The sequence below is a fragment of the Lepidochelys olivacea genome (genome assembly GCF_965140295.1).
Source record: "Lepidochelys olivacea isolate rLepOli2 genome assembly, chromosome: 10".
In the NCBI taxonomy this organism is placed as follows: domain Eukaryota; kingdom Metazoa; phylum Chordata; order Testudines; family Cheloniidae; genus Lepidochelys; species Lepidochelys olivacea.
The window spans coordinates 13,442,913-13,468,978 of record NC_140420.1 but is presented as its reverse complement, the minus strand read 5'-3'; the positions used below and the strand labels follow the sequence as shown (position 1 = coordinate 13,468,978).

The window sequence follows — 26,066 nt, the reverse complement described above, 5'->3', positions numbered from 1 at the left end:
AACAATACCTATTCCCACCCCACTGTCCTGCTGGTAATAGCTTATCTAAAGTGATTTCCAGCACAAATCCAGGTTTTCTCACCCTCCACCCCCCCACACAAATTCACTCTCCTGCTATCACCAGCAGGAGAGTGAATTTGTGTGGGGGGGTGGAGGGTGAGAAAACCTGGATTTGTGCTGGAAATCACTTTAGATAAGCTATTACCAGCAGGACAGTGGGGTGGGAATAGGTATTGTTTCATATTCTCTGTGTATATATAAAGCCTGCTGCAGTTTCCACGATATGCATCTGAGGAAGTGAGCTGTAGCTCACGAAAGCTTATGCTCTAATAAATTGGTTAGTCTCTAAGATGCCACAAGTCCTCCTTTTCTTTTTGCGAATACAGACTAACACGGCTGTTACTCTGAAACCCATCTTATTAAAGGTATAATTGGCTGATTTCACAATGGACATCTGATTTGGACCATTCACATCTGTACATTTTCTGAATACCTAGCTATACCATAAAGCACCCAAAAAACTTTAAATATCAAGAGGAAAACTAACAAAGCTGACAATCTCCAGCTCTTTGCTTAAATTGCTAATAAGCAAATGTGTTATAAACCCATGTTCGACAGATTGAAAATGATCTTTCCCAAATCCAAATGACATGCCGCTAGAGCTGAAAGTGACAGATTACAGCTGGCTGATAAAACACTGTGCTTTACATTCACTTTTAAAACTACCCTGTGTGAAAGAACCTCCAGGCTTTCTGTTGGTTGTTTTGCTTTTATTAAGAGACACAAAGCTCCTCTCATCAGTTAATAGTAATTACATGTTGATATGTGAAGAACTAAAGTGAGATGGATGATTCCATTCATTTCCAAGAGATGCAAAAATTACTTGATGGAGCCAAAATAGAATGTTTAATAATGGGCAAACACTGGTTTGTTTTGATTACAGTCTCCTTAATAAACTGTTTAATGATTGATTTAAAAATATTGTACAATGAGCAATGGAAAGATGAAATCTTATCATAATTACAATTCTTAATGAAAAAACATGTATTTACATATTTTTTTTAGAAGTTATTTGTTGCATTTCACCTGCTCTCCATACAATGATAGAAACAGACGAATCTAGCAATCTAATGACAAAGTTTACACACTTTCATGATAATAGCTGTAAAACTTTTCGTATGCGCTCACACTTCTCCAACTGACCTGGATCTTCTGTATCCAAACTGTCATACTCTTTCATAAGAGCTTCAGCTTTCTGCATGGTTACATCTCGCGCACTGCCTTTAAGCCCCTCCAGATAGTCCAATAAAATAGAGAAATATTCATCTGGAACCTTTAAGAAGAGAGATGGTTGACACAATGAAAGTCGTGTGATGGCACCAGGCTGAATATATACCAGGCTGAGTCAGACAACTACCAGGACTACATGGTTACTAGATGCAAGCAACTCTCAACTCAAATGGGGATATTTATTGGCAGTGTGCTAATCACTGTGGGAGACAATCATTACATGTTTGCTCTGTGCTCAGCTTTTAGGATAAAACTCTTAAGCAAAATGCAATCACAACAGAAGCTGAAATGCCTATTAGTACATCCCTCCACTTACTGACCAACATCTCAACCCTATACGAGCTGTTGAAGAAGAAAACAGTGGACCAAATACTACCCTTGGATATATGTGTGCAAGTTCTACTGAATTTAATGAGAGTTGCACGCACATATCTGAGGAAAGGATTTGGCCAAACAGCTCAGAATACGTCTAATAATAGCAACTTTCCTCCATCAATACCCAAAATTATCTGAGCTGCTGGGAAGAGATACCACCCACTGTCAAACAATAGATTGTAACTTTGACAGAACCATCATAAGAGGGGCTAGCATTTAGTCTGAAAAACAACAGATAAATTCAGACATATGGAAACCATTTTTAGATCACAGTGAATCAGATTCTGATAGAATCATTTAACTAAAACATGCCTAATGTGAAACAGCGTCATAGTCTCCAAGCGCCCCATCTGTTTTTTCTCCTCTCTCTTCCCTTCTCATTACTTAGTTAGTAATAGGTTACATTTTAGCTTCATCAGGTGGGATATGACACTGTTATAACCAATAAGTTGTATTTACATTACTGATAATCCAATAAAGACATTTTAGACATTGGTTTACTCCACATTTTTAACCATAAAGTAATGTATTTTCAAGGAGATCACATAAACTGATTTTCTACGAAGCATTTCTTAAATTTATGTACAATTTCTATGACAGCAATTCCTGTTATGAATAAAATATTTCCCTGTGATTCAGAAGAAGCTAAAATGACCCATTCTGCACACATTTACGCACATATTTAATTTTACACATGACTTCAACAGGACTACTCAATATAAAGTGTAAAGGGAAGCACATGCACAGGCGTTTGAAGGATCAGGGCCTTACTTGACAGAGGACTGTATGCTTTTATTCTACCTGAGAAATACAATTTTCCAGAAGAAAGAATTTTAACAGATAATGAACTTATCCAGTTATTTCTGCACTGTCACTGAGCCCGGTAACTTCACTGACTGAAAGTTCTATCACTCACAGTGCTCTGAGGAAATGACACTCCAACAATGTCATAGTAAATGAAGGATAATACAGAGCACCAAACCAAAAGCAAGATCTCTATTTATACTTATAAGTTATCCAGTAGGGAAGCCAACTATCACTCTTCAGCTACAACACTCTTGTTAAAAACCTACCCACACGAAAAAGGACATTAGCCAGAGGGATAATGATTAAACTAACTATACACAAAGTGCTGTCAAAGGCATAGAGTAAATATACTGAAAAAATAAAAGGATCTTCTTGTTTTCTAATCTGGTTCAGTTACAGTAAATTTGTAACAACAGCAGACAAAAATGATAAGACACAAATATGAGTTTTAGGTTGGTAATATTCCTTTAATCGAAATAATTCTCTCGATAGTGAATGTTTGAACTCAACAGGCTCTGTGTACTCTGTACTTTAGCCAAAACATCCATATATAATTTACCCTTCTTTTTACCAGACTTTTTTTGTGTAGTTAGACCTCATCATGTATAATTATATCTATCATTATATAATTTAAGCAAAGTGCTTAAAGGGGCAATTAGTAGTCTATGCTAAACTTAGAAATTGTTTGTGTGGAGTAAATCATGTGGCTGCTTTGTTCTTAAGGCTATAAAGCATTTAGTTTTCAGCCTCAAAGAAAGGCGAACAAAAATCTTTGAAACATTTCTTTGTTCTAGCTATATAATTTATTCCAAGTAAAAACCATGTTAACCAGACAGTATTCTATGTATTTTTCCCTCCACTGAATATGCAATAGTGGTAGACAAACTTAATGGGTTTATGGTTTTGTTTATCATTTCCACTTGGCTTTTGTTTCATTTCCTCTCTTCCAAACAGCTTCCTTGCCCCTAGCCTTATCTGGAGAATGGTTGCCGCGTGTAGACTTGGTGTGTCTACAGTTAGTTCCACAGGGCTGCATAAGCACACCAACTGGGCATGGAAGCAAAAATAAATAAATAAATGAGGCAAATATCACATCTTCCCCCGAGTTAGACTGTCACCAAAACAATATTTAAGAGCTTCTTGTTGAAAAGTTATTTTTCTTCAACAAAACGATGCCATGGCTCCAAAGGACAGAGAGTTTGTTGTACACAATTCAAATAATTACTATTAATAAGTGAGAATAATTTTTGCAGAACCATTTCTTTTCATGGTGATCTCCTCGATGTAATCTGAATTAGGCCTGAGGCAATATTCCAAAGCTGGCTGTTGATGCCAGAGGAAGTAAATCAATTGAATATGTACAGTCCAACAATGCCATTTAGGTATGTAGGAGCCAAACATATTAAATGGAAATATTTACCTAGAAGTGAACCAAATATTATCAACTCTTGAGTGTTCAACAGTACTATATAACTGTGAAGATGTTCAGCATTTACACATGCCACATGCCCCCACAAAGATGTAACCCAGAAGGCTCACACCTTTGAGTGGAGTTCTGGAAAAGACCGGGTTTAAACTACACGAGAAGTCAGAACTGGTAACGGGAGAGGCAATTTGACTGCAGAGATCTCAGCTCTCAGGCTGGAGTGCTGGACAGAGGGTTTGAACTCCAAGAATGTGCTCAGCAGCTCCAATACTGGGGTTATGCCTGGTATCTGTTGAGACTCCAGAGTCTTAAAATACACAGGATCCAGCAGCTGTATCCCCTCACAGGAGTCCAGGGAGTTGCTAACAGGGTGCGCTCAACCAGACCTATGACACCAGTCACCCACCATCTGGATTTTACAGAGTCAGCCCTAATTGATTTTATAGAAAGAAGCAAGTACACCTTCCTCTCTGAATCCTACTTTGCCCTACAGCAGGACCTCCGTTATCAACTGGGCACCACCAGAAGCCAAAGACGGAACTTGGGAAGGAACAGAAAAAGTGCTTTCTTTTGTATTTTATTCATGACAGGAACTCTGTAGACTGTATTGGCTAAAGAAGAAGCAGACTGTAAGCTTAAAAATATATTCACCAAAGTGGTCCACTCTCACCAAGGGTCTGATGCAGGGAAGTACTTACGTATGTGCTTAACTTTATGTACTTGAGTAGTTCCTCGTTCAAACTCCTAGAAATCAGTGGAAGTGGCCTATTTAAAGACCATTTGCAATCTGACCTCACCAGTAATAGACAGTTCAAAATATGTTAGTATAAATAACTCATAAGCATCTCAATGGATTACAGAAGATACCAAAATAGGAAACATTTCTATTTCAGTGTTGAGAAATACAGAATTAAGCTATGTATTGATACTCAAATCTATTGAAAACATGCTATTTGAAGATACTATTAACCAATTTATGTCAATGTGAAAAGAAAGAAACCCAAAGACAAACAGGTGTAAAAGCAATGACATCATTTTGGCTCTGAAATAGCTCCTAGACAGCTGTAGAGAACATATGTTGTGTTTGGTAGGATGTTAAGGACTGTTTTAAAGGAGAAACAAATCTAAAGTACGAAGCAAATTATTCCACATACCTGCAATTAAACTTTTATTTTGTCACTTTCCAAATACAGCTATGCCAGTAAATGTACTAATGCTTTGTGAACATTTTTGCCTAAATTAAAAGACTGATTTTTTAAAAAAAATCTTTCTTCTCATCAAGGTAACACTTTAAGTTGGTAGCTGGCTTGAAATTTGCATCAAATAGGCCAAAAACTATTTTAATTGTGTTATGTATAAAGTAAAAATAAAAAAATCTTTAACTGTATGGACACATCCAGACAATGGGCAAAAATTGATTCCATGTCAACTAAAAGAATAAATGAACAACCCACTATGAATTGGCAAGGTGGTTTGTTCTATTATGCAACAAAGTGGAATGATCTGAAACATTCCCTCACTGCCACTGTAACCAGAGGCTAACTGGAAATTAAATCTCTTGTTTTCAAAAGTTATTAAATTTCTGGATTCTACCACTGGTGCAAGCCTAGCCTTTGATTTTTAACATAGATGCACTGCCAAGCCTTTTATAATCAGTCTAAGGTCCTATGTACATTGTACTGAGTGAGAAACCATATTAGCAGCCCGCTAACATGGTTTCACATCTGAGTCAGAGCCTGAAAGGATCTGAAACAGCTTCAGCTGCCTAAAATGTGAGTATCTATGATTTTAGCATTGGGTTCCACATTCAGAAGTTCAGATTAACCAATATATCTGAAATGTGGTCTAACTTTATCATTCATTTGTATTCAAAATGCAATAATATTTTCTGTACATTAATTATAACAATCTAGTGTACACAGGAGAAAAGTCATTCCAAACCATCCATGGTCTATTATGACCTTTCTTCTAAGTCTTGTTGCATTAACTATAAATGATTTAAGAAGAGATTGGCAAACATGTCTTGCCCATTGTTCTGAAAGGCTACAGTAACAAATGATTTCTAAACACTGCTGATTTGAGAATCAAAAGTATACATTGATTCCTTGTCCAGATTAAATCAAAAATTACAAATGTGTTGGGACACCATAGTAACATTTGGTTAACAAAAAATAGGCGTAACTAATTTATAACTACTAGCTCTAAGATATTACTTCGCTAAATAAAAAATATTGTTAATACAAACCTTCTCTTTATCATACATGTGCAAAAGAAGCCAAGTCTGCCTGGTCTTTTGAAACTTCCATTCTTTTGGTTTTTTGGACCAGCTGTAACAAAATAAATGAGAAAAATAATTGCTCAAATAAAATACTGGATAATAAAAATACTCAGCACTCACGTAGCACTTTTATATAATGATTCAAAGTACTGTACCAGCATTACATTAACTAAGCCTCACAACGTCCATGTGACCAGGTGTTAGAGTATATAGTGTACAGGTGGCAAAAGTGAAGTACGGAAGGATTAAGTGGCTTGCCCTAAGTGCCACATAAGTCACTGGGAGAGCAAGCAGAAGAACCCAGGAATCCTGACTACCAATTCCTTGCTCAAAACACAGGATAACTTTGCATCATATTTGAAAAATACAGTACATTTTAAAATCATGCAAAACAAATGCACCATGTCTGCAAATACTCTCTCAATGCCTCACATGCAAAAATTTTAAATATGTAAAAACTGAGCTGGGCTAAAATGTCAGACCGATGTGTGCAATTTACATATAGCAAGACTGCGATTTGAAAGCTGGTACATTTTGCTATAAATACAAAGAGGGAAGAAAACTGAGAAAATGGATATTTCGCCTCAAAACAACAGTAGAATAATGAGCGAGTAACAAATCTCACTATGAAGTGCACACTGCTATTTTTGCCTGTACAACATAATACACAAAAATCTAATATCTTAATATGAAACAGGACTAGTCAATTTACTGAGGCATTATTACAGATGTAGCCCGATACAAGAAAACATAAACCCTAGTAAACTAAAATTATTAGATTTTACTCTGAAGAAGACAGTTCCCTTTTCCGTAACTGGTGTTCTTCGAGATGTGTTGCTCACGTCCATTCCACATTAGGTGTGTGTGCTCGCCACATGCACCAGTACTGGGAGTTTCTCTAGGGAACTGGCTCTGGCACCCTCTGGAGTGGTGTCTGTATAGCATGGTATAAGGGGTGCCGCCGGCTCCCCCCACCCTCAATTCCTTCTTGCCGGAATCTCTAACAGTGGGGAAGGAGGGCGGATCATCAAATGGACATGAGCAACACATCTCAAAGAATACCAGTGTATGGAAAAGATATCTGTCTGTACAGGGAGAATTTGGCAAATCGGTAAAGTTCCTGAAACCACTATGGCTTATTGCTAAAAGCAGCCAAGTAACCCAGGGTAACATGTCTTTTCTTCTTCAAGTGCTTACTCATGTCCATTCCATATTAGGTGACTCCCAAGCAGTACCCCTGGAGGTGGATAGGATTTCATGGATGTGCAGATTGCAGCACAGCTCTTCCGAACCCAGTGTCGCCCCTGGCCCGCTGAGTGATGGCATAATGAGACGTGAACATGTGGACCGAGGACCATGTTGCGCCTCTACAGATGTCCTGGATAGGAATGTGCACCAGGAAGGCCGCCAAAGACACCTGCGCTCTCGTTAAGTGGGCTTTGACAATCGGCGGCGGCAGAACCCCCGCAGGTCATAATTGGTCCTTATGCATGAGGTAATTCAATTGGAAATCCTTTGTGAGGACACTGGGTGACCCTTCATCCTATCCGCTGTAGCGATGGAAGAGCTGAGTTGATTTATGGAAAGGCTTGGTACGTTCTAAGTAGAAAGCCAAGGCCCTCCGGATGTCCAGGGCATGAAGATGCCTCTCCTCATTTGTCTTTAGAGTAACAGCCGTGTTAGTCTGTATTCGCAAAAAGAAAAGGAGTACTTGTGCCACCTTAGAGACTAACCAATTTATTTGAGCATAAGCTTTCGTGAGCTACAGCTCACTTCATCGGATGCATACTGTGGAAACTTCAGAAGACATTATATACACAGAGACCATGAAACAATACCTCCTCCCATCCCACTCTCCTGCTGTGGGGTGGGAGGAGGTATTGTTTCATGGTCTCTGTGTATATAATGTCTTCTGCAGTTTCCACAGTATGCATCCGATGAAGTGAGCTGTAGCTCACGAAAGCTTATGCTCAAATAAATTGGTTAGTCTCTAAGGTGCCAAAAGTACTCCTTTTCTTTTTGCTCATTTGTCTTGTGCAGTTTGGGACAGAACACCGGGAGGAAGATGTCCTGGTTCATATGGAAGGTGGAGATCACCTCTGGCAGGAAGACTGGGTGGGGCGCAACTGAGCCTTCTCTTTGTAGGGAGGTTCGGAGGTCAAGGCTTTAATTTCAGAGACCTGTCTCACCGATGTCACCACCACCAGAAACACGACTTTCCACAATAGTTGTGAAAAAGAGCAGGAACCCAGCAGCTTAAAGGGCGGGCCAATGAGCCTAGAGAAGAGCGAGTTAAGATCCCACTGCAGGACAGGAGACCGTACCTGCAGGAAGAGTCTCTCGAGCCCTCTCAAGAATCTGACTGTCATGTCATGGGAAAACACTGTTTGTCCTTGGATTGGTGGGTGAAAAGCAGAGATGACTGCGAGATGCACTCTAATGGAAGAGTGTGCCAGGCTCTGGTTCCTCAAATGAAGCAGGTAGTCCAGGACAGCCTGTATGGAGGAATGCGAGGGAGAGATGCCCTGTTTGGACGCCCAGTGGGAAAACCTCGTCCACTTGGCGAGGTAAGTCAGTCTAGTTGAGGGCTTCCTACCTTCCAGGAGGACCATGCAGCATCCACGCCGAGAGGTGGAGGGACTCGAGGTTGGGGTGTAGGGGTCAACAGTGATCCTGTGACAGCAAGTCTGGTCGGTTGGGCAGGGGCCAAGGAGGGGCCGCTGACAGGCTCATGAGTGTGCTGCACCAGTGCTGGCGAGGCCGTGTCAGGGGCGATCATGACGACCTGCGCCTTGTCTCTCTTGATCTTTTTCAGGGCCCTGCTTATGAGTGGAATCAGAGGGAACGCGTACATCAGGCTCCCTGACCACGACAGGAGGAAGGCATTGGAGAGGGAGCCCTTGCTCAGACCTTACTGAGAACAAAACTGATGGCATTTCCTGTTCTGTCTGCTAGTGAACAGGTTCACTTGGGGAGTTTCCCACCTTTGGAATATCCTTCAGGTTGCCTCTGGATGGAGCGACAACTTGTGGTGAGAGAAGTCCCTGCTGAGTTGGTTCGCCAGTGTAGTCCTGATGCCGGGAAGGCGACAAGCTTTCAGGTGGATCTTGTGGCTGATGCAGAAGTTCCATAGATGGAGCACCTCCTGACAGAGAGTCGACGAGTGAGCTCCACCTTGCCTGTTGATGTAGAACATCGAGGCTGTGTTGTCTGTCAGGACTTGTACCACCTTGCCCAACAGGTGGGGCAAGAAGACTCCACATGCCAGCCAGACTGCTCAGAGCTCTTTGATGTTTATGTGCAACCACTCTTTATCCGGGGCCCACATTCTCTGAGTCTGGAGGATGCCGATAAGCGCCCCCCAGCTAAGGGTCCGAGGTGTCTGACACCAACTCAATGGAGTGGGAAGGGTTGTCAAACGGAACCCCTTCCAGGACTGTTCTGCAGTCGGTCTACCACCGCAGTGAGGTATGTATTGCCTGGGGAATGATAACGATCTTTTCCAGGGGGTCACGGGACTGGGAATAGACCATTGTTGCAGAGGGGTCGCATCTGGAGCCTGGCATGGCAGACCACGTAAGTGCACGCTGCCATGTGACCCAGGAGGCGCAGACAGACCCAGGCTGTAGTCAGAAGGAACACAGAGACTTCCGTGATGAGGTTCGTCAACGTGTGGAACCTTTCTAGAGGCAGGAATGCCCTGACGTAGGCTGAGTCAAGGACCTCTCCGATGAACTCTATCCTCTGCACTGGCATTAACATCAACTTTTTGGTACTTACCAGTGCCTATTACCGGTGCTCTTAGATGGATATCGTGCTCCTTCTTTGTCCTAGGTTTGAAGGACTTGCAGATACGGCACTTGTCACTTATGTGCCCTTCACCTAAGCACCTTAGGCAGCTGGTATGTGGATTGCAGGACTTAAAGTCTGGGGACCGGGGCACGCTCCATCCCCCGGCTGAGTCCCATTCGGGACTAACGAAGAGTTCGAGAACTACTAATAAGGGTATCTAAGAAACTACTAACTATGTATAACTATTTTACAGGATTTCAAAGTTCTCAAGAACAGAGAATGAAATAACACTAGCCAAAGCAGCAGACATTGCAGCACCATCACTGGCGGCAAGAAGGAACTGAGGGTGGGGGGAACTGGCAGTGCCCCTTATACCACTCCATGCGGGCGCCACTCCAGAGGGCACCAGAGCTGGTCCCCTATGGATACTGCTGAGGGAAAAACTTCTGGCACCGGTGCATGTGGTGAGCACACACACCTAATAGGGAATGGACATGAGCAAGCACTCAAAGAAGAAAAACACATCTCTATAGGTATGATGCAAGTCCACCTTTAATGTTCCATTTTGTTTTACATAGTTATATCGAGTATAGAAATCAACTCGAAAGCCAGCTGGGCAAGAGTATTAACTTTGTTCAAACACTGTCAAGTCTAACAGAGCAAAGCCGCCCTCACATTACATTTCTTCTGCACTGGCAAATCAATTGCTCAGTGAACTCTGTGAAACAAAGACCAAGTGATAACAAATTTGTCCAGGAGGGTTTCATGAGAGCTTCTGTAGAAACATACAAGTGTACAAGATAAGCTCCTTTTTAACTTCAGAGGTTTCCAAACTCAGAAGGGGTGTGAGGGAAGAGGGGAGTCTGTAGTTCCTTTCAGAGTATTCATTGGTAAATTAAATGGAAATCTGCCTCAAAAAAAGACAAGGTAAAAAGCAAACAAATGATAATAAATTAAAAAATAAGACAAATGGTTAAAACACTGGCAAAAGCTAAGATCCAAAAGTTATGAAATCAAATACAAAAATGAAAAAGAAATCAAAAAGCTTCAGTTAATCATGATTCAATCGTTTGTGTTGTTTAACTACCCAGCAAGGATGCCTGCTATAAAAAGAATGGCTAGCACCAGTATCAGATTTGTGGAGAATAAAAAATTAACAATGAACGAGAAGGGAATAAAATTCAACATTCTTCACTGGTACTTTGCATTCATTTGTAGGCAACTCCTCTGTGCATCCAAACAGATGCAATGGCTGCAAAAGGGGAAACCAGCACTCGTGCAAAAATAGATAGTTTTACATCAATTGACGGACCAAAGTGTGTGTGTTCTTTAAAAAAAAAAAAGTATGTGGTATATTCATGATGTTGATGGAAACCATGTTTGTGCCTATTATACTGGATAAACTCTTCACAAACAGCTCATTCTAATCTAGTGCACCCTCTGCACTATTATGGTCATGATCAAAGTCAGCTGTCATTTAAAGAAATTGTATGATATGTCAGTCATGTTTTCCCACATATGGGTTATTGGTGCATTCACATTTTCAGAAAACAGTTCTACATTTTTTAACTAGTGCTCTTGGCTGGATTGTTCTGGTTATACTCATTCTCCCAACTTCATTGCATGCCAAACTCTGGTCCCATTCTGAGCCCAAGAACCCATAATCATGGATACAGAGTTAATATAATTTTCATAACAGAATTTATGTGGTTGTTCCACATAATGAACCCCACCCCTCCACCTATAAGCTTTTAGTATACACAGCATAAATATTTCATTAATACAGATGGCTGAATGAGGGGGAAAAACTGATAAATGACAAGAATATCACTGCTGAGATCATTAAAATCTATGAAAGTATCACTTCGTGAAGTGCAGAGCATGGGAGAACTCTGTTAGAATTATATATTTATACATTCACTATTTTTTGGATTGCCCTGCCTTTAAAGTACAAATAAAAGTTAAAGCCTTTCAGTACAATGTAATACAACAAGCCACATGCAGGTCATCCTAGTCACATGCAAAGATTTTGTTAAAGGACTTCAGGCTTTCTTGACATATTACAGCACTAATGCAGCCTTTTTATCTTGAGTGATTTAAAATCTAGTATAAATAAGATTAACTACACTACACTTAATAATAAACCCTCTTTATAGACAATCACTCCTTTTTCATAGTTTGAATGAAGCTGGTGGTCTTCAGAAATAGCTATATCCAGCACAATGTCCATATCTAATATAAGAAGTTATGGCACCAGATGGAAATATGTACATGTAAATATTTTTCCCATTATGCTTAGGGCAAATTTTCTAATATATCATACAGCTGCTAATTATTGTTCTGTATACAGTTACTGTTTATATCTTTTTTATAAGCACAAGCTGACTGAAAAAACATGTAGCTGACTGAAGTTTAATGGATCTTAAACTGATGTTTCAACGTAGTTTTAAAAGAGAAAAGTAGAAGACGCATAGAAAATGGAGGTTTCAGAGTAGCAGCCGTGTTAGTCTGTATTCTCAAAAATGGAGTTCATTGCAGCATGAATCAGACAGTCCCAGGACTTTCTTGGAGAATGACTGTCTCATGTGGGAGGCTTGCTCAAAACCCTCAAGACCCATCCACATTATAAGTACAACCATGATTTTAAAGTCAGTTCATCAGGTCTCCTATGACTGTTATACAAAACATGACTGAGTTGTGTACTCACAGCAGCAATTTTTATAACACAACCATGTGTCACCCACACTTAACAAGCTACTTACCCATGTTTTTATTTTAAAATGCTGGGAAAATCTAGGAAAATAGCACCCATGGGGTATGAATACAGTTGGCCACTAACATAGGGACACCTCACTCTGGGATACCCTAGTATGCAGAGCCCTGAAACTAAGGAAAACCAGTTCCGCAGGCACAGTCAGAGAGTCCAAGCCACAGAGCAAAACAAAAGTGTTACAAACTGGATACAGGAAGACAATCATGTGCCTGTTTAGACTGCGGGCCAGGGCAGAATATTATTAGCTGCCATGGTTATTAACTGAGTATATAGAATACTGGGTGTGAACACAAACTATGTTCAGAGCCAACCATCTCACAAACTGTGTGACAAGGCTGTAGTATGGACAAGGCTAAAAAGACAAAGCCCAAGGAAACAGAAAAAATGAGAGCTACCCCATCGTGACCATAAAGACACAGGGTAAGATCTGGTGCACCCAGGAGTACAGGCACAGGCTAAGGTGGCTTTAAGCAATCTTCTGATGGATTTATCCTCAAAGATTGTGAGGCTCTCAGACACTACAGTGATGGAGGCCATAACTTAGACAGAAGAAAAAACAGAAACGAACCCTCAAACTTGTTAGTGTTAAATAGAAGTTCAATGTAATATTTTGTTGACTTTCAAGACAGAAATTGAATCAATTTGTTGTGTTGTTCCTTTAAACATACATACTCTTCTTGGTCTTAATTTCAAACCAAGAAGAAATCAGAAAAGAAATTAAGGATGCAGTAAAACAAAATAAAGCACCTTTTCTTATAACGAACAAGCCAATTGAAATTCTGATAACCAAGATTTTTCAGACCCCATATGTAAATCTTTTTATCATTTTAAACAAATATTGTCTGCTTTTCTTTTGGGATTTACCTTGACATTTTGCCTATTTTGTTTTGCCAAATCTGAGCTTTTCCAGCTGGTAGGGAGAACACAGTCTGTCTGTTTAGAAGGCAAAGGAGTCAACCTAGTTAAGCACAAATATATTTTCTGTAAAGAACTTAATTAAAAATACCTAAATCCTTACTCAGACATTTGGCAGTTCAAAGTGACTTGTACAAACCAATAGTTTACAATACAGTATACAGGATATAAATGATACCCACACATTTGTGTGTTCTTGAGCTCCTATCTTATTGCATTCATTTGGGAGGTGGGTAGCATGTGTGTACGTCAAGACCAATTCAGCAGGTAAATTATAGAAAGAGTTACTGCACCAACACATCAGGCCAATGGGTCAGCCATATGTGGCTGGAAAGTCCCAGGAAGCTGGAGAGCTTGGATGTGCTTGTCTAAGATGGCACGGAGGTATGAGGAGTTTGGGGCAAGTTTATTTTTTGTGGAAGAAGAGGCATTTATATGTGGTTTGGCTTTTATAATACAGTACTTGGACTAACTGAATGAGCAGTCCCTGCCCCTGTACTGTACATAGCGCATTTAGCACTGCTAACCTTTTCTCAGGCCACATAATGTTGAAAGCATTTAAGGGGGAAATACTCATGTCCTATTTATTTATAGTTTGGTCATTTATTTTGTGTTCAACTACTTTCAGAGTCTTCCCCCATGACTGTGAAAAGTCTCTTTCTTTTCAATAGTTGGTTTCTTAATGATTTAGACTGCTAACACCAAGCCACCTGTATCCAGATCACAAAGAGCAGCACCTTCTGGAGCAGCTCCTTCGTGGGGAAGGATGAGAGGGACAGGAGATGCTTGTGGAAGTGTAGATTCTGAAAAGTTGGGTGAGGGAGCTAGAAGTAATTTCTGATATTGTCTGTGGGATAAGAAGAAATCTCAGTGAATGTTCAGCTTTGAGTTGATGTTAGGCAAGTTTGCCATGTTTGAAAAAGAAATTCAAAATGTACCGTATGAATACATTTTCAAAGAACTGAGTGGAGGACTGTGACCCTAATAGCCACTAATGCCCACTGTCTCTCATCAGACCAAACCAACTCACTACATACAACAGTGTGTTGTCATGGTATTTATCCAAAAGGTACTGTGTAAGGTATCATAAAAAAGCCAATACCATACTGGCTATTAATGTCATTGTAAAATGCATGCGTTAATATTATATGTGAAATTATGAATTTCCTCTGTGTGATGTTTCTAGAACATGTTTGAGACAAGACAGCCTAGCCTAGGTAAAGGTAATAAACAGGTCTGTCCTAGACCAATGTGGGTTTACCTCAATTTACATATTAGCAGAAATCAAAGCTATTGACCTAAACCAGCTGTGGTTATCCTGATCCTGAACCCAAGAGACAGAGAACTAACACAGCTCCTGTATCACATTGAGACACAGGAGAGTGAATCTCCAGGAGGCATCCCTGACTTGTAAGACAAAGCCAGGCAATCCTTTTGGGGCTATAAAGAATAGAGAGAGACTCAATTTTTATCCTTCACCTTGGGAGACAACGAAACTAAGCAATCTGATGTCTGTGATGGGTCCTGGCCAGTAAAAGCTGGAAGGGAGACTGGGGGTGAGAGAAACCAGCTTGAACAGACTGTATTTTGCTAGATTAAGTTTTAGACTTTTAGAGATGTGTTTTCACTTTTATTTCCTTGTAACCATTTCTACCTTTCTCTGTTTTACTTGGTATCACTTAATCCATGCTCTTTTGTTAATACACTGTTTGCTTTCATTATAAACAATCAGTGCTGTGTAAGTTCAGTGAAGTGCGTATGTTGAGAAAGGGAACAGGTTGGAATGTTTTACTGTCTTGTTTTCTGTGTGAGGGTCCAGTCAGAGGGACTAGTCCCTGCAGTAGGATGATTTGGGGGTGAACTTGGGGCTGGAAGGGTATTAAGGTCAGACTGCAAGGAGTAACCAGGTTGGGCAAAGCCATGGTGAGGCTTGTGGGTTGCTGGCAGGCTGTTTGGATCAGATCTCTGGTCCAAAGCTGCACAGCCACAAGACACCCAGGGTTACAAGGCTAATGGTGACCAAACCTCATACTGGCCTGCTGGGTGGACGCCAAAATGTCACAAGGGCCATGTTGTAAAATCCTAGACAACACTTTGAAAATGTAGGAATCACATAGGTTAGGTAGAAGAACAGACACAAATTTGTCAAATTTATTGTACTAGTAATTTTTCTTACATTCGGAATGATTCTTTTTTTTTTTTTTGGCCATTTTTGGGAAAGTTAACGTGCTTACATTGCTATTCTCAAATCCAATGTTCGCAAAAATAGATGGCTATATTAAATTATGTCCCAGATAAGGTTTCTCCATATTGTTTGGATGATTGAAAGAAAAAAATGTCACTGTGCCAGAAGAGAATTTTTTGAAATTGTCAACAGATCCTCAAATCAATACCATGTTTTTGGCAGAACAGCTATACTGGCAACACTGCTCTATCTGTGGTTTTAAAAGCAACTTTTAATATGTTCTTCCATCTGGTTCGGACACAGAATACTGGCTAGAGATCTGTGCAGGGGGGAAAAAAGGTTACAGACATTTTTTTTTTCTTTTTTTGGCAGCAAGGTAAACAGGACAGTGAAAAAAAGAAACAACAAAACTGTCAAAAATGCTTCTTTTAATATCTCATTTCTGCCCTGGTGTCTAGTAAAAGGGCAGGCGGTACCTGCCTAGCAGACTGAACTAGAGCCCAAAATTCTCTGTAGAAAACATTGTAAGGTAAAAGAAAGATCCTGAAATGCCTTGAAGCAAAGAACATGATTATGTCTGTAGAAAAATAAAATTTGCATCAACCAAACCCATATTTGTGTATACAGCAGAACCCAGTTTATCTGATCTAACTGGAACCAGAGCCAGATTGGATAATCAAAAATTCAGATAATCTGGAGAGCAGGAAAGTGTGAGGCTGGAGAGTAATCTAGCAGCCACAGTAGCGATCGCCTACTTTTGGACCTGTGCATGCTTGTTTCTCGGTTAATATGGAGAGCCGGATAATGAAGGGTCGGATAAATGGGGTTCTACTGTATATTTTTATTGTTAGTATTATTAATTCTTTGTATTACAATTGCATCTAGAGACTTCAGCCAAGACTGAGGCCCATTGTTCTAGGCACTGTACAAATAAACAGTGAGAGACAATGCTTACCTTGAAGAACTTATAGTCTAAATACATAAGGCAGATCAAGGGTGGGAAAGGAAACTGGCCCAGAGAGTTGACATGAGGACTCAAAAATCACAGCAGGTCAGTGACAGAACCAAGAATAGAACTCCTGTCTCCTGAGTCTGAGTTAATACCCTGCCCATTGGACCACGCTGCCTCTTCTAGTATTTTTTGTTACATTTCATTCAAGATGCCGCAAGCAGTATTACACGGGGAAGATTTGTAGTTGATTTTGAATAGAGCTCTTTATAGTGCAGCTAGTAAGTTACTGGTATTAGTGAGACTGTAAAATATTATATTTTGACTCTAAAAATGTAGATAGTAGTAGCAGTGATGTTGAGAACTTAATGTATTCCCTCCTGTATTAACAAAGAAGAGCCAGCTGGTAGGCATCAAAGACCAAAGGTGATCTGTATGATTTCTAACATGCTGTCAATGTACTTTGCCTACATATATGAACAGGAGAAAAGATGGGAGTAGAACAGCCTCACAAGACAAAAGTATAATCCATTTTCTTCCTTCCCAATGTATTCTCTTTTATTTCACAAAAGCCCTTTAGAATTTTGCCTGTCTTATCTCCATCCTGGGATGAATATGCTGCAATGTACTATCTGAGTGATGTGCTGAAGTCTTTCTGTCCAGATGTCAATCTTTTTCAACACATAATTCTGATCACCCTGATGGCCAAGAGCAGCAGTGACGGCGTGTACAGTAATGGGAGAGAAGAGAAGAAAATAACTAACATTCTTTCCCTCCCATGAAGAACATCTTGGGCGATGTGAGTGAGTGAGTGAGGAAGGAAGGGGGCCCCTTTGTTGGCATGAATATAACTCAAAAAGCCAACTGCAGGCAAAATCATTTACAAATACTGCCAGTAATGTCTCATTTATACAAATACTTTATAATGATCAGATGAAGGATACATTACCAGACTCAGGAAAAGCATAATAAGGTCTCGTTTTCTTTTCCCTCTCTCCTTCCCCCGCATATTACCACAATGTCACAAACTGTCTGATTCTTGTATTAAAATACTCCTGGTGGGGTCTGATACCTAGCTTGTCTGGGACTGACTGCTTGTTTTGGCAGTTTCTAACTAATCGGGGGTTTTTTGTGGGGTTGGTTTCACTTTATGTTCTAAAACTTTTTGTTAGTCTTTTTTTCCCCCCAGCCAGTTTGGGATCCAGAGGAGGAATATTTTGCACATAAGAGCAAAACTGAAAATAATTTGTTTTAAACCACATACTGTACTGGTCTGGACTGATTCCAGGTGCTCAAACAGAACTCTGTTTTCGTCCTTCATTTCTCCACTTCAATAATTTTTTAAATCAAGATGGTGTGATCTCTTTTAGGCTTTAGGGCTATATCCACAAAGGGACTTAGGCGCTTAACTGCCACTTTAGTGGCAAAGTCCAAAATCTAGACCCTCAAAACCTTTGCCCAGCTGCTGACTAATTCTGTGGGAACTTAGGTTTCCACTGGTAAAGTTACCATGGAGCCAAAACTTCGGTCAATGGGCACACACAAAACTGCCTAAGTCCTGATTCCGCTGAGCTGCTGGGCACCTAAGCTCTGGAAGGTTTCTCAAACTAGGCGTCATCTTCTCCCCTGCACCACTAATGAGTTTAAGTTCCTGTTCCAAATCAAGTGGGGATTTGAACCTGGATCTCCCTCATCCTGCCCTAACAACTGGGCTATTGTGTATAAGGGAGTATGGGGGCACCAGCACCTTTTCCTGCATTTTTTCATGAGGAAGGGCTGACCTGGTTTAGGCACCTAACTCCAGGAGGGTTCATGGCTGTAAATCCCGAACAGAGTCTGGGTCAGAGTAAGACACCAAAGTTCCTTTGAGGGGTGGAGCTTAGGTCCCTGCCTCTCCTTGGCATTTCCTATTGGTTAGTTTAAGCAGTTCCCCATTCATCTTGCTGGCTTCTGTGAATACTATTTTTAGGTGCCTATCTCACCCTATGCATTATATAGGGAGCCTGGGCACCTAACTCAGGGCTCTGAATTCCACTGGATGGCAGGGTGCCTAAACATTGGGCATTACAAGACTGTGCCTAAAGTCACTTTGTGGATGTAGCCCTAAGTATTACACTGGATAAGATGCTACCTAGTACTCTCTGGAAGACAGATTTGAGATGTCTCAAAAATCTGACAGTCAAATGGAGGGATCTGAGCAGCCCTTATAGTCTGATAAGATTACAATCACCATCTGTGAGAACAACAGTTTGGCAACAAGTGATTTTCTAGTCAGATGGTCAAGAGTTTCCCATCAGTCTGGAATATGACCAATTTCACTGGGTATTTCTGCAAACCTGTAAAAGTGGAAGTGGAAAAAGGTACCGGTACATCCGAAGGTCCTTATCTTATTCAAATTATATCAGTTTTAAATCTCCCATGATTTCAGTGGTGCAGGATCTGACTTGAAGTGATTGTAATTAGAGAGTGTGTAGGGTGGGAATAGTGGAGGGGGGAATGAGAGACTATACTAGAAGCTGTTATGAACAATCAAATATTCATTAAAAAATAAAAGATATAGTCATCTGAGACTTGCTACTTTAAGCAGAAAAACTTGCAGTGGTTAAGAATATCAACCAATTATAATTTTTGCTAAGGAAATACTGAGGTCATGTTTTTGTGCCTAGTGAACCTGAAAGTGTTGTCAGAAGAAAAAACATTAAACTCAAGGATGAAAATTCATCAGTGAAACTTCCTGAACAACTTGGAGAAGAATTTGGACTCTGAAGCTCTGGATGAGTGATTTTGCTTTGATGTTGCTAGGATGCCAAAGTATCAATTTATGGCTTGATAGATTTCACTGGAAGTTTATCATCATCTCCCTATTTTACAGGGATAGGTAGGGTGCAGCTGGCACCATAAAGAGGTGTGTCACCCAGCTGAGCCCTTAATCAACAACCCTGTTGAAAATGTAGTGTTTCTTCTTGAGCAGATGTTTTTAATATAGCTTTGGTTTGTGTATTTGCGGTGCTACTCCCACCTTAATAATGAGCTATCCGACTTTTATTGCCAACAAGCTACAAAGTACTCCTCATCTCCAGTTCCAGCCTCTAACTCTTGATACCAGTGATTTCTTCTGGGAATAGGTAGGAGAATTGATATTTATCAACACTGATACAATCCCTAGACACTTGGGCAGCTATGAAGTTTCTGGGATTTTTGTTTTTTTAATAGGTCCACAGTTACTATTCTAATTGTTGATAGATAACTGGAGATAGTTTCTATGCACTTTGTTTATTTAGATTTTAAAATATTAAAAAAGTCTATCCAAGGTTCTAGACACCCTGACATCACTAACACCACAATAAATCCCAGCAGCATTATAGAATTACTTTACAGAAGTGATTCACTTTCACACTTACAGAAACTCCTTTCTACCCCCTTCATCATTATGGAAAGCATGCTCTCAGCCATTTACAAAACCCAGTGGAACAGATGGCTTTTACACCATACCTAAAAGATCACCAAATTTGGGCTATTTTGGACTAAGGGTGGAAGCAAGCTCCAGAGTCTCAGGGCCTTCACAGAGAGCGACCTACCATCCACCCCATCTCTTACACAATGAGGGGGGATTCAGGTCCAGCCTCCTTACTGACTGCAGCTGTGGCAGTATGGAATGAGGAGAGAGGTGACTCCTCAGGTAGGCCATTTCTAAGCCATTTAGGCCTTTATTGTTCATAACTAATAACTTAGACTCCACTTGGAGATCAGTAATTCACCCTATTGTTTGTAAAGACAGATTTCTTAAAGCTGACAAACACAATTGCCAATAAAGAATAATCTAAGTGTACCTGATATCTGAGAGCCCTCTCTCAGATCTTACCATTTCTGCTGTAATTGGCATGCAATGCCACATACCTGCAAAATCTTCTACTGTCCTGGGGCATGAGTGTTCAGGACAGCATCACATTTTCTCCTTAATATGCTGTGATAGGCGTGGTGCAGCTGAGATTAGATTTCTGCCCCAACAATTTATGCTTGGGGAAACTGATTCACCAATTACTGCTTCCTGCAGATGACTCCCATTCCAATTTCATTTTATTCATCCAAAAGAAACAATGTTTACTTTTTTGGCATCATCATATTAATAATGAATGTGTGAAGTGGGAGTCTAATTTTATTAAGCATCTTGTTTTATTTTTAAAAAACATGTCTTGTTATTTTAACTTTGGCCGGGAGGTCATGATGGCTCCCTGGAGCTAACTGATTAATAATCATTGTCAACTGCATTTTATATTTTAATTTGGGCTTTGTTCGACTAGCCTAGACTCTTCCCTCAACTAGGAAGCTGTTCTCCACTATATTTTCAATGTTTGGGTTTTGGCTAAGAAGTCTTCACACTTCCCAGGAGCCAAAGAGAATTGTTCATTCTTTTAAAAGTTGTCTCATATTTTGTGACAAAAAGATATGAAATCATGCATAAAGCCCGTTGTGTTTCTCTCATGTCAAGAGCAAAATTAATTTGAGTGGAGAAAGGTGGGTGGGGATAAAAGGTGTGTGCTAGAATAAATAGAAAACAATCTGGTCTACAATACCTGTCCTGCAAAAAACCTTCACGGCCAAAGGTGTGGAGGGCCTGTAGTATATCAGCTCTGGAGACTAGGATGTAACAGTTGTGCTCCGTGGATCTTGAATAGGCATCATAAATAAAAACCTGAACAAGATCTCATGTGAATAAAATTGGACTGATCTATAAAATCTAATATCAAGGAATAATAACCAATAGCTAGGATATTTTGGTAGGTTTTGCATATGACACCAATCTGTAGTGTTAACTGATTTTAAGCATTTTCCTGAGTTACAGTGATAATAATAATGCACTGATAATAATGCTTGTTATCTTGGAGGAGGGTATTCCAGTCATTTTTATTACTCTGTTTTTATGGTGTGACTTGAAAAAAGGAAAGTATCCTATGTTTTCTTCATGTAGTGTGACTAGACACAGGTGATCCTATGAGGTGCTCAGCACCCACAACTTCAGTGGGAATTGAGGTGCCCAGTAACTTGCAGGATCAGTCCTAATCTAGGTTGGCCTCATGATGCATATTTCTTCTGTTTCTGCACCTCTCTCTGATGTCTTGCAAGTGTAATAAAGGTCTTTTCAACGTTTTCAATTAAAAAATTCATTTGGAGCAGCAGAGTTGGATCCTGGGTCTCCCATTCCCAGGTGAGTGCTCCAACTACCACGCTCTATAGTCATCCTCATGCTTGCTTTCTCTCTCTAGTCCGATGAGTCTTTCATTAAATATCCACAGTGGAACGCTTTCAACAGAAGAGACTGGGAGAGCCTCACATCAGAATATCTCATAGCCCAGTGGCTAGGGCACTCATTTGAGAGGTAGCAGATCCCTGTCCAAATCCCTTCTCCATTGCAGGTGGAGGGGAGACTTGAATTAGGGTCTCCCACATCCCAGGTAAGTACCCTAACCACTTAGCTAAAAATTATGAGGGAGGGCCTCCTCTTCCTGTGACCCCTCCCCAATTTGTGTACTCTGACCTATAGGGGCCCGACCTGGTATGCGAGGTCTGAGCATGTATACCGAATCAGGCACTTAAGGCAAGCTAGCTGGAGGAATGCCTATCTTCCTCTAGTTCACATATGGCTCTGGGGCTTAGGCGTGGGGCTGCAGCACGAATGTGCAGAGGGAACTTTGAAAAACTTCAGACAATGTGCGATTTTAGGGTTAGCTGAGCAGGATTTTTGTGAATCCCAGTGGTGCCTAATTCTGGGATTTAGGCTACTAAAGTGGCAGTTAGGTACCTACGTCTTTTGTGACTTTACCCTTATTGGACAGTATATAAAGCATTTGGAATATGGAAGCCAACTAGCAAACTTATCTAATGACTACATTCAATATACTGTAATAAACTGCCAAAAAATTCATTTATGCCAAATTATATTTTGCTGGAAATTACAGTCATTAAGAAAGGATGCATTCAATTTTTGGAATTAAGTTTGAAAATTAAGCAGTTTCTTGACAGGAAAGAGAATAAAGCAGAGAAACGAATTATTTTGGTCAAAGTATTTATGGGTTCAACACCTGTAATGTATTTCCCCCCATCCGAGGAAGCATTTACTGCAAGATGGTCAACCTCACTGTTAATACATTTTTACAACCATTATATTTTATCTGAGAAGGCTTATGATGAGCTTTAAAGATACTACTGAAGTGAAAAAAATACAAGTAAACTAGGGCTTGAAAAATTCCATTCACCAGCAGTGAATGGGAAGCCTTCCTTGGCAAGCATGGAGGCTTTAAAATAAACTCCTTTATAATTATGAAGATAATCCTGCAAACATGAACTGATGTAGTACTGTTTTACCTAATCTGAAGTGCTTCTGCTCCTGCTCATAGATTTGCCAAGCAGCAAAAAAGTGAAATGGTCAGTTTCACTATACTACTTAGAACCCCATAAACAACATTGAAACTTTTCAAGTCAGGTTAATTTGATAGGGTTGCTGCTGTGAAAAGCTATGGAAGGTTTTATGGAAAAGCATCATTACTATGTCTTGATGGAGATGGAGGACATTATGATGAAAAATAGTAACAGAAATCCACTTACTGTTGGGTAGTTGGCTGTATTATAATTTTAACAGTTGATTCTGGACTCAATAGATGTCATATCCAAGGGACATAAGATTTTGTGTTAATGATACTATTAAATATAGTATTTTCCCCAAAGAGAATGTTTGAACCAAAAGATTGTGTAAATATTTTGACAGCTTTGCTTCACACAGACATAAGGGTAGGAGTGCAGGGAGGCAGGGGTGGTAGGTTTCAAAGTAAATTGCTCTGCAGCTTTTACTGAAATATGCTTTGAGATGTGTAGTTGTGACCCTCCATAAAATAAATCAAAGTTTCAGAGAGGAGAAGGAGTTGGTTACAAACTGTAAAGCAGCATTAGAGTTTCTTATTCTATTTCTCCCTTTTTGTAAATTGAGTGACCATTTATGGTTATAGAGATTATAGGAAGAAGTCTCTTACTTGAGCCATACACTAAATAGGATGATGGGCAGATTTAGCAAGATGCAAACAGCTACTGATTCTGACAGCAACTTAACAGGGGCAACACCTCTTCAGCTTTTCCCTTTCCTTCTTAAGACATACATTAGGGCTAGGCAAAAGGTTCAGTGAGCTAATCCAAACCAGCTCCATACAAAAGGTTTTATTTTTTACAGAATATCAATGACTGTATCTTAAAAGGTTTGGTTCAGCTAAACATCCACAAGTCTGACTGCTTCTCAGAACCTCATATGAATGAGATGAACCCCTGAAGCCCACAAAATTTGACTGGAAAATCTCACAACAGGTGAAGTTCTGATACTTCTTTCTTCTGACTGGGTTGGAAATACCACAGAACAAATGCAAGATCTCAGAACTTCTACTTCCTGTCCCAGCTATAATCCAGCAGCTCAGAGACTCATAATTAGAAAATGGTAGGGTGGGGAAGGGAGGGAATAGGGGAAGGGAGATGTGTGTGCGTTTGAGTGCGTTAGTCCCATATTTCAGACAATTTTGCTTGCTTCTGGAAATGAGCAAAGGTTTGGTTGTATTCTTTGGAGGTGGGGAGGAATTCTTATTTTCTCCCTAAACTAATTCAGCCATCCCTAAAAACAAACGCCTTTACTTTACAGAGTTTAGATTCAATTGCCAAATTATCTACTGTACCAGTCAGATTATTCGTTACTCTTTTACCAGTATTACCATAGCTGAAAGTACACTCAGTTGTCCAAGACTGCAGACTTGGTCCCTCAAAACACAGAGCTATGAGATGGGTCAGTCATTTGTTAGAGGGCAGTTACAGAGTAACCACCTTCACCTTCAGCATGTTCTCTTTTCTTTTCAGGATGTGATGCTACTAAAAATAGGACTAACTCCCACATGTGTGTCTATTTCAGGTTGTAAATTAATCTAATGAGTTCAGTCAGGTTTCTCTTCTGACATTTTAACTCTTAACATCCAAAATACTTGACATATGCCTAATTGAAACACCATATAGAAAGAGAGAGGACAACCTGTTAGGACAGAGATGGCTGGGATTTTTGATTATATGATTTTGCCTACCTGGAAGTCATCATCAGTTTCCAGAATGCTATAGGTGTGGTTGAGGTAATTCATGGGATCCTTGATAAAAATAGATATCTGACAATAGTACAGAACTGCTTACAGGTCTTACTTTTGGTTGCAGTTTTTCCAGTGAAGTGGTAACTAATAATAGAGGGGAAAAAACAAAACAAAAACACCAGTTTGTTGGATTTAGTTTTTGTCTGATAGCAAATTTCCCTTCAGCTAAAGGGACTGACTGAAGTAGCCTCAGCATCAGGATTTACATATACACCTGTTGAAATAACATGTTTAAGACCCTAGGAAGTTTGGGGATGTATATTCAATTTCACCTCTCAACAGCAGGTCATATCAAATGGCATTAAGTACAAAATAACCTTGCTGGCTGGATGAGTAGCAAGAGAGGCCATTTCACCAGGTATTTAACATTGAGAATCCTGGATTGAATTAGATCAGCTGGAACAGAAAGCTCATTTGCTCAGCACCAGAGAAAAAGGTCAGGAAAAGGTCTAAATTTTGATAGCACTGGTTCCTTACAACGCCCACGGTGAGACTCAAAGAGACTTGGTGGATTTACTTAATTACTCAGATTTTTTTCTCACTGGGGTTCTGTAGGATGCAGCCCATGATGGTTTGTTTATTTTTTAGTACGGCACAATATAAAAATGAAACGAATTAAAAAGAAAATTAAATGGCTCCTATGCATCACAAAAGTTCACGATATTGATCCCAAAGATGTAACTGACACAAACGTAGCACGGTAACAGGGCCAGTGTTATTGCTAGATCTGCATCAATGCAGACTTTCATACAGGTCCCTGGCAGTGGAAAATCCAGTAGGAGAGGAGGCTTTGGCAGCACAGAGTAGCTGTCACCTCTGTTCGGCTGCAGAGGAGCAGGAAGGGGCCTGCACAGCTCCCAAAGTGAGTCACGCTGGATAGGAAGGTAGTGTAGCCTGGACAGCGAAGAGAAAGTGCTGGTTTTGCCTGAGCTCTGAGACCCTTCCCCTTCGTCAGGTTTGAGAGTCGGGGCTCCAGCTCAAGCAGGAACATCTACATTGTTATGTTTTATCAGAGAATCATAGGACTGGAAGGGACCTCGAGAGGTCATCTAGTCCAGGGGTTCTCAACCTTTTTCTTTCTGAAACCACCCCCCCCAACATGCTATAAAAA

The 26,066-nt window shown here is 40.2% G+C and overlaps 1 protein-coding gene across 1 annotated transcript in view; it reads right to left on the bottom strand.

Moving 5' to 3' along the window:
• Positions 1-766: 766 nt before the first annotated feature.
• Positions 767-26,066, bottom strand: part of CHLSN (cholesin) — a 191,226-nt gene continuing 165,926 nt past the window's right edge. Inside the window, exons 4-5 of the mRNA XM_084641808.1 lie at positions 6,144-6,225; positions 767-1,333 (exon numbers count right to left, since the gene is read on the bottom strand). Coding sequence (XP_084497934.1) covers positions 1,151-1,333; positions 6,144-6,225 — 265 coding nt within the window. The 3' untranslated portion in view covers positions 767-1,150. The remainder of the gene's footprint in view (positions 1,334-6,143; positions 6,226-26,066) is intronic.